Consider the following 9,247-nt stretch of genomic DNA (forward strand, 5'->3'; position numbering starts at 1 on the left):
GTGTGTGTGTGTGTGTGTGTGTGTGTGTGTGTGTGTGTGTGTGTTGAAAACAATTGACTGTCCCCAGCTAGAGGCCTAAGGATGTTAAGAGTGAGCAAGAAAATCCAAGTCAATTTTCCACTCGAATAGGTGAAATGTCTATAGTGCAGAGACAAGAGAGGATGTCGGGGAGTGGAAAGCGTACCCTGAACTGGCCTTTCTGAGCCAAGCACCAGAGAGCAGGGCTGTATGAACAAAGCAACAGAACCTTGTGAACCAGCGAGAATGTACAAACTGAAAATGCATGCCTTCCTCGTGGGCTCTCAGCCAGGTTCACAGAATCTACTGCACGAGTTATAGCAGAGAGTAGAAACACTGCCTACAGAGGCCTTGTGGGTAGGATAAAGAGCATGCACTGTGCTATATGACATGACCAAAAGGAATTGGATACCTCATTTTAAAAAAACAGGTCAGTAAAGAACAAAATCCCAACCAGGATCCCTAACCAACTGGTGCCAGGATACTTTGAAGACCTGCTAAGGCTGCACGGGCAGCTCTGGGAACAGAAGGGCAGTCTCTGATGCTACCGAATTTGACCTTAATAAAACTTGTTTGACCGGGTCAATTGAAGACAAAAGAGTGAGATGATGTTGAGCCATAGAACCAGAGAGTACAAAAATATTGTGCTCTTGTGTAAAGGATGCACTATGTGCAGATACACACTATACTTCCGTCTGTAGTATGTGTACTATGAAAGTCAGAGAAATCATCTTAAAAAGAATAACTAGAGAAGATAGCAGGTTTAAAAGGGGCTGTAGACAGATGCCACTTCATATTCTACTAGATGAGATCAGACCCAAAGAAGGCAAGTCAAGATGATAACCCAGCTAAAAATACTTAAGAGGATGCAGACGATGGACTTATTTTACCACTGAAATCTTAGACAGTAGCCTTGGAGTTACACACTTTAGACCACTGGCATTATAGAGAACAGAAGTTCTGAGTGGGTGAGAAGCTGAGGAATCCTGAGCCCAGGCTGAAAGGTTTTTATCCAGACAGAGAAAGTGTCCCTGTGAGGTTGTATCTTCTTGCTTCAGTAGAAATCAACTGAAAACAGTGTGACTGCAAGGTGGATGTCCTAACGGGGAAGTTACACTGGGTTTTTTCCCCCTACATACCTTTGTTTTGTGTTGGGGAGGGGGGTTGCGGTTTGCCTCCATGTATATACAGCATGAGCATTTCTGGTGACTGACAAGACCAAAGAAAGAGGTGCCTGAGCCAGAAGTCAAAGGACCAGTTCACAGTTATCAAGGCCACCTTTAATCAGGTATGCAATGGAGCCATCACGGTTACCATCTAGCAAGTGCTGGGCTGTGGAATGCAGAAGCGAACAGAACCAAATACTTGCCTACATCTCATTCACTCTCTTGCAAAAAGAAGAGAGACGAATACTTGACTCGATGGGACAGGTGCCTCTAAAGGCAACATGCCCAGTGCTCTGGTGACCTGTGTTAGGGAGGCTTCCACTGTCTAGGGACAGTTAGAGCTGGTTTATGGTAGTGAAAGGGACATTTAGAGAAATCCGGGATTGTCATATTAACTACAGATCTGGATGTGATAGGTGATTAGTGTATGCTAATAAACAAATAGTGAATGCCAAGCTATTTGAATAATAAGGTTTGAAAAACAGAAGTAGCCTCTCTGACCTTACCTTCCAGCCACAGCACTAGCCCCCTTCTTAGATGAGCTGCAAGAGGCTTGCTTCAGTGTGTGAACACTTTTTCCAGTGGAAATGCCCAATGGGATAACTAAATATTCATTTTGGGGCTTCTCAGTTTCAAAATAGAAATTTAAGCTTAGCTGGGCATGGTAAAGCATGCCTGTAATTCTAACACATGGGAGGTGGAGGCAGAAGGACCAGGAGTCCAAGGCCAGACTCACTCACACAGAGATTTTTGAGGCCACTTGGGATACACAAGATCTGAAGAAAGGAAGAAAAGGAGGGAGGAGGGAAGAGGGAGGAAGGGAGAGGGAGGGAGGGAGGGAGGGAGGGAGGGAATTGAAACTTACAGAAGGGTAAAATAGTTGAAATAAAAGCTTTGGGTGTGTGTGTGTGTGTGTGNAATAATAAGGAGAGAGAGAGAGAGAGAGAGAGAGAGAGAGAGAGAGAGAGAGAGAGAGAGAGAGAGAGAGAGAGACTATCAATGAGAGTGAGAGGAGACATGGGAGGGGCTGGAGGGAGGAAAGGGAAAGAGGGAAGTAATGTAATTATATTTTATTTACCATGTAATAAATCAATCAACTAACTTTAAAAAGTTAGATGTCTAGTGCTGGGTTGCAGACAGGGCAATGTTTATGGTGGAATTCAAACCTTTATCTGTTGTCAAATTCCATGGTCTTTTCTCCATTTACCATAATATCTAAAAGACTGCCAACTGTGCTCCTTCACACTGACCAAAGGATCCAACCATTCAGGAATGATCTGTGATAAACCAGTAAACAATGTGGATGGCAGGATGACCTTAAAATGCCTACCAGAGTCCAAGCAAAATGGTGCAAACTGTGAGGTATTACATATTTGTGTGTGTGTGTGTGTGTGTGTGTGTGACTAACATGTATTTCAATAGAAAAAATAGGCACACTGAATCCACTATACTAATTTGGTAGATACTTAAAATGTGTGCATTTGTGTGGCGAGTTTAGGGAACACAAGGGCGGGACTACAGTGACTTATATAAGCTCTAACAGAGTTCAAGTGTGGGTAAACAACCAATAGGGATTCTGGGTTTTTTTTTTTTCGGGTTCCCAACAGCCCCCAACCCTTCCACCCTTTGACATTTTGAGTGTTCTAAGAAGCCACACCTATACAGGGACTACGGTTACCATTACCTTGGTCAGCTTCACCTCAAGCACATGGCTGCTATGGACCCGACTGTCGAAATGGGCTACCTCTTTAGAGGAAGACTTCACCTTGGCGATGATCTTCACATACGAGAAGACAATCACAGCCGTCGGCAGCAAGAGGCAGAAGAAGAGGATGCTCAGGATGAACACCTGACCCCCACCCGAAGCCTGGGCCAGCCACCAGTCCAGGGTGCACGAGGTTCCGAAGGGCTCGGGTGCATAGTCCCCCAGGCCCACCAAGGGCATGGTGGTCCAGAAGGAAGCATAAGCCCAGATGAATGCCAGGCAGATGTAGGCATGCTTTCTCTTCAGCCAGACCCCTGGAGGTGGAAAAAAAAGAGCATTACCCACATGGAACCTACCCTGAGCCCGGATACCTCCCCTGGACATGTCAAATTCCAGCTCCAAAGATTTATTCCACTGAATTCTGGGAGACGTGGACAGATTAACTGAAGCCTGGGGGAGAGCGAAGTCAAGGCAGGGAAAGTTCCAGAGCTGGAGGCTTTGGTCCAAGAGGATGCAATTTGAAGAGAATTCACGGGGAAAGTTTTCTCTAGGCACCTAGGAGCTTTGGGAGGGAGAAGTGGCTCAGGGTGGGAGAGCGGACAGCACAAAGAGGAGAGGACAGGGAAGACGATGGGGGAGCTTGGGAAGACATCTCAAGAGTATGTTAGTGAGTTGTCTAAGAATTGAAAGGAGAGTCCTTCCCAGGAGGTGCAAAATCACAAAGAATTCGTCTTGTCTTTAAAACATCCTTCTTTTTCAAACCTCTTTTGTGTCTATATCCCTTCCTTGCCTAGGAATTTGTTGAGTAGGGTTGGCGGGTCTTGAACCTGAACCTGTGGTGTGGTGTTAAAATGAATGACTGTGCTTGGAAATTCATGCACATTTTCGAATCCTTGGATGTTATTCACGGGACAGTCGGACAGTACACAGGCAGGGTGAGAGAGCAGCAATCTGATTAGGTTGTCACACATACTGTGTAAGTAATTCTGGGGAAGGGAAAAAAAAGTCTTCACGAAGACTGAGGGTGACAAGGGAGTGGGAGACAAAGAGCTCTTTAAGGGACTTCCAAGAAAAAGAAATGCCACCATCATTTCTTTTTAGATTAAGTTGTAAAACACTAGTGATCCTTTCTCGAAGTTCAACAGTCACCAAAGCCAGATCAGCTGGCTCTTTTGGCAGCAGTCGTCATGGGAATCTCTGACCCTCCCATGGCACATGGCGGAAGAGGAATGAGAATGGTTCCTTACTGCTTTGGCTGCACAGTAGCAGGGAAGAACTATCGAAAAAAAAAAAAAAAACACACACAGAGAAATGCTAACTCTTTCCATATGCACTCAGGGCTGCTTCTGTTCTGAGCAAGTGAGATTTAAGTCACTAAGACTGCAGTTCTTCAGAGTGCAGTGTGACTTCTTTCATGTGGCCTTTCTGAGTGCTCGGTATGCTTAACGCTAAAGGGAAGTTGCGGTGACCCATTGCTTATGGTTTGTTGTTAGCTCCTTGGCTTTCTTGTTTGTTTGCTTTGAGGAATGGACGTGGACCCAAGCTAGCCATGGAGCTGAGGATGAGCTTAAACGTCTGATCCTCCTGCCTCCATAGCCCAAGAACTGGAATGACAGGTGCACACTCCCACTGTGCCTACTTTATGTGGTGCTGGGGTCAGAACACAGGGCATTGTGCACGGTGGGCAGGCGCTCTACCAACTGAGCTTTCACCCGAGTCTTTGCTTAAAGGTCTGGATGATGTTTAAAGTAAATGAAATAGTGTCAACTTTGCAAACTCTTAACTTAGACCTTAATATGAACATTTATGCCTCTGTGTGTGTGTGTGTGCGTGCGTGTGTGCGTGTGCGTGTGCGTGTGCGTGTGTGTGTGTGTGTGTGTGTGTGTGTGTGTGTGTGTGTGATCACAAAGAAGAAACAGAAGAAATTGTGCCTATGCTCCGGCGTCTCCATTTACTCAAATGCATGGCATTGAACGTCATGAAATAGAAACTTTCCTCAAACCAAACCAGAGAAGGGTAGATCGGGTAACCACAAAGGTTCGTCAGCTCTTGATTATCCATCCTAACGCGTCAGACACTGGCAGAGATTGTGACATAGCTTCATAAGGACGTGCATAGGCATACGGATAAGCATTGGTAGTGAGGGTTACTGAGTGAGGTGCTTTCATACTTACATTCCAGTATGCTGAAAGGCTGTCAAGTACAGGAGGGAGTAGATTAGGAGATGGGTTCTGTGGTGCTCCAGAAGTCAGAACTAGGACCAATGGGTGGAGGTTACTGGGAGGCAGTTTTGTCTCAATATAAGGAATAACATTGTAACAGTGAGAGCAGACCAATCAGAGAATGGGCTGCCTTGAGCAGTAGTAAGCTCCCCGTCACTGGTCACTGGAATTATTCAAGAGTCCAAAGGGTCATCTCTCAGGAATGACCACTTACAACGTTAACGTGGTTGCTTCCCACCACATATGTCTGCATGTCCCTGAGTGACCTTTCAAATTCTGATATGCTAGAGAACACTGTGTGAAGGTCCAATAGTGAATCAGGTTAAAGGGTGAAATATCACTGGAAGTCAAGCTTTGAAAAGGCTTGCGATAATATACATTTCTCCTACAGCATTTATGCCCTGCCATGATTCTGGAAATGGATAGCATCCTCTCTTTAGTTGATGCAAACTTTAAACTCTAGATGACATTTTAAAACAGAGATCAAGGGTTATTCTTCCCCCAAATACTCCCAGGAAGTTGAAACATTTTTGTCTTCTTGTCTATAAAAATCTATGGTTTTATTTAAACTCCGTTTGCTGTGCGAGAAAACAAGATTATGGTAAGAATTGGACTCTAACATCATACAAACTGCATAATTGTATGCTTTTTATCTTATTGGAACTTCTGACTCAGGCCGTTTCAACTGGAAGTTTCAGACATTCATGAAAAGAGATGCAATTATTTAATGAGTGTTGAATCCTGAAGACACTCGCAACTCCTCTCCCGCTACCCCATATATGGCCTCCTTCAGAGTCCCTCAGAGTCCTCCTACAGAGCACTAACAACTTTTTAAGGACAAAAGAAAACATTCTTTGCCATGTCTGTACACTGGCCATCCTCTGTCCCGCAGCCTCAGCCACACTACCTAACAGTTTGTTAGTCCAAGCTGTTTTACCCAAAGGAAGTCACAACCACTCCCTGACTAGGTCTGATTCTTACCATTAAAATTAAGTGCCCCAAATCTCTCTCCTTCTGGATCAATAAATTCCCAGGATCCAAAGAACCAAACATACTAGAACTTTAATTAGTAAAATCGTCTAATCTTTAAAATATGGAAGTCTGGAAAGTCCATTAAAGCTGCCTTGCTGGCTCTCTTAGCTGCTCGTCTACCTACACAAGAGACCTGCAGAGCCTTTTTTTTTTTTTCAATGAGTGTATCCTTTTAGATAGCAACATCTGTATGGCTCTCTAAACCTGGAGAACGTCCTGGAATTCCCCATCTCTGAAAACTCAGGGAGCCTGAATCCTAAAGAAAAAAAAAAAATCATAGATCATGGTTCTTATAATCACAAAAAAAAAAACTGAGGTCATCAGCTAAATCTCTCAGGCCTGATCTTTTCATTCATTCTTTCTGTTTTCTACATGAGCAAAATGTGTAGACACTGCGGTATTTTCTACAAGAAAGTGAGACATCTGAAAGCTGTAGGCATATTGTAAAAGTCGTACTAAAGGAAACATACACCAATACAGGTCAAGTCTAAATAAACAGTAGAACAAGGGAGGCTATGAAGAGGAGGGTTCTTGGTCACTGAAGTCATTAATAACCTTTATTTACTGTAAAAAGTAGATACAGCTCTAACACTCCGACCATCTAACTTGTCTATCAGGGAGCAAGGGACCTTCCAACTTACCATAAGACAGATAACAGATCTTCAGATAGCGGTCCAGGCTGACAGCAGTCATGGTAATCAGGCTTCCACAGCCAAAGAAAAATCCAGCCCAGCCATACCAGCGGCAGCCAAACCAGCCAAACACCCAGCGGTGGCAGAAGCAAGAGATGATGGTGAACGGCTTGCCTACAACTAGAGCATCGAGCGAGCATCAAATGAAGCTCCTTGAGGTTAAAAACCCTTCACATACTCACTCAACTCAGCCGGCCCTTCATCCCCACAGACACATTTCAAAGTGTGAGTACACACGCACACACACACACACACACACACACACACACACTTACTTCATTACTCAGAATGAATAGATTGGTAACATTCTGACAGCTCACAGGCGACCCAATGAAGACACAACAGGTCTTGGTCGTAGACATGAAGTGATCAACAGGAACTGGGATAAATGTTTCCTCCTTGGTGGCTAAGCTTCATAGGGCTCGAAGGGGCTTCGCAGACTGCTGGGAGTCCACTCATCTGTTGATCACGTGTTCCATAATAACCCATGAGTCTACTTGTACACTAAGGAAAATGCCACAAGTATTGTAGGAGTAACCAGCTGCTTTCTAATTGGCTTTGAGGCTTGCTCCAGAAGTAGGGGAACTGTGTGTGGAACTGTAAATCTAACCAAAAGCTGATGGCTTGGGAAGTCCTAGGCTCTGTGAAGCAGCTACTACTGTTGAACTACCAAAGAGGCATGAGCTGCCTTCTGCATGAGTATGTTTTTGCCCATAGATTAATGTTGCTGTTAGCTTTGGTCAGACAAATGTCGCTTTGCAGTTAACGGTAGTGACCGCAAGACTCACAAATTGGCCAAACTACTGAAAATAAATGACTGTTGAATGTCAGGCTGTAAATGGGACATTTTTAGCACACACCCTCTCGAAGAACAACTCAAAGGAAGGAGCAGAAAGAATGTAAGAGCTGCAGGAAAGGGCAGGGAGCTATACAGGATGCTGATGTTGTGATTAGACACATCATGACATGGCATAGCATGACTGTCACATTCCTGAGCTCATGGCATGTGTGATTACCTATACAAGGTGGGCTAAGCTTGTCAACATCCTGTTATGGGTGGGGGGGCTCATAGGTACCCATTCGTCTCTGAAGATTTATAAGTACTTAATGGATGCTGAGGAAGGGGGAGATATATCCTTCAGTGATGTGTACTGTTAAGGTGGGACCAGGCTCCTGTAAGCAATTCTAATATAATTCACTGAGACACACATGCAAAAGATGTGAAGGTAGATAAAGGGCTGTTAGGGAAATAGTAAGGAATGAGTGAGAAGGATGGGGGAGTAAGGGAGAAATGAGGAAGTGAATTGATTTTAATATGTTATATACAAGAATGAAAGTGTCACATTATATTAATATATGCTAATAAAATGATTCAAAAATACCTTTCAACTATTTTTAAAATGGCACTGATGTTTTTCATGAACTAAGCCTGAAATTACCCTGAAAAGTTTTTCATTCAGCCCAATAGTCAAAGAACTTTTTGAAAGTTAAGTATTACTTTACTTACTATCATAACTGCTTCAAAGAGATTTGGCTTCGAGGAGTACAATAGATGTGACCCCAGAGGACAATGACAGCGACGTGATCCTTGTTAACCTTTTATTCAAGTGGTTCATTTCAAAGATGAGCAAGACAGACACTATATTCACAATAAAACATCCAAGAGAACGTTTCTCCTAAAGCACAATTTTTCTAAACTGATTTTTCCTCCTTGACTGTCTGGGGCGCTGCTGTTTTCCTCCTGTTCAAAATTAGATACTCAAGTGTGAGTGTGGAATAAGCGTTCCTGGGGACAAGGTTGTCTGCAGTGACCTTGAAACATCTATTCAGCCACACCAAGCTTATTGGAGGACTTGTGTCTTGGCCTCCAAAGCGAACAGACTTGGCTAGTCAAACAATACCCGACAAAGGGTGCAACTATAGCCGTTGATGGGGAATATTCAAAACATTTACAAATTTCCTATTCAGAAAGTGTCTTGTGCCCAGGTGTATTAACTATAGGCTGCTGCTGATGTTGTTGCCAATTACTCCACAGATCCACAGATTAGGAAAAATAAAAGAAGACTCCCTGTGTGCTCTTGGGACCCTTTTTCTCCTGTTGGGTTGCCTTGTCCAACTTCAGTGTGATGGTTTTTGCCTTGTCTTGATGCATTTTGCTTTGTCATGTTGGGATGTTGTCTCTTGGAGACCTGCTCCTTTCTGAAGGGAGATGGAAAAGGGAGTGGACAGGGGGAGAGGGGATGATGGGGGAGAGCCAGGAGGAATGGACAGAGGGGAAATTGTGTCCAGAATGTATATCAGAGAAGAATCTATTTTCATATATATATATATATATATATATATATATATATATATATATATATGATAATAGGTCTTACACCAAAAAATACTTTAATGCGGGGAATTGTAACC

At 43.7% G+C, this 9,247-nt stretch overlaps 1 protein-coding gene across 1 annotated transcript in view; it reads right to left on the reverse strand.

Annotated features, from left to right (window-relative positions):
* The window catches only part of Opn5 (opsin 5), a 51,707-nt gene that overhangs the window by 30,008 nt on the left and 12,452 nt on the right, over positions 1–9,247 (reverse strand). Inside the window, exons 3-4 of the mRNA XM_021218362.1 lie at positions 6,785–6,955; positions 2,869–3,203 (exon numbers count right to left, since the gene is read on the reverse strand). Coding sequence (XP_021074021.1) covers positions 2,869–3,203; positions 6,785–6,955 — 506 coding nt within the window. The remainder of the gene's footprint in view (positions 1–2,868; positions 3,204–6,784; positions 6,956–9,247) is intronic.

The sequence above is a fragment of the Mus pahari genome, chromosome 18 (genome assembly GCF_900095145.1).
Source record: "Mus pahari chromosome 18, PAHARI_EIJ_v1.1, whole genome shotgun sequence".
Lineage (NCBI taxonomy): Eukaryota > Metazoa > Chordata > Mammalia > Rodentia > Muridae > Mus > Mus pahari.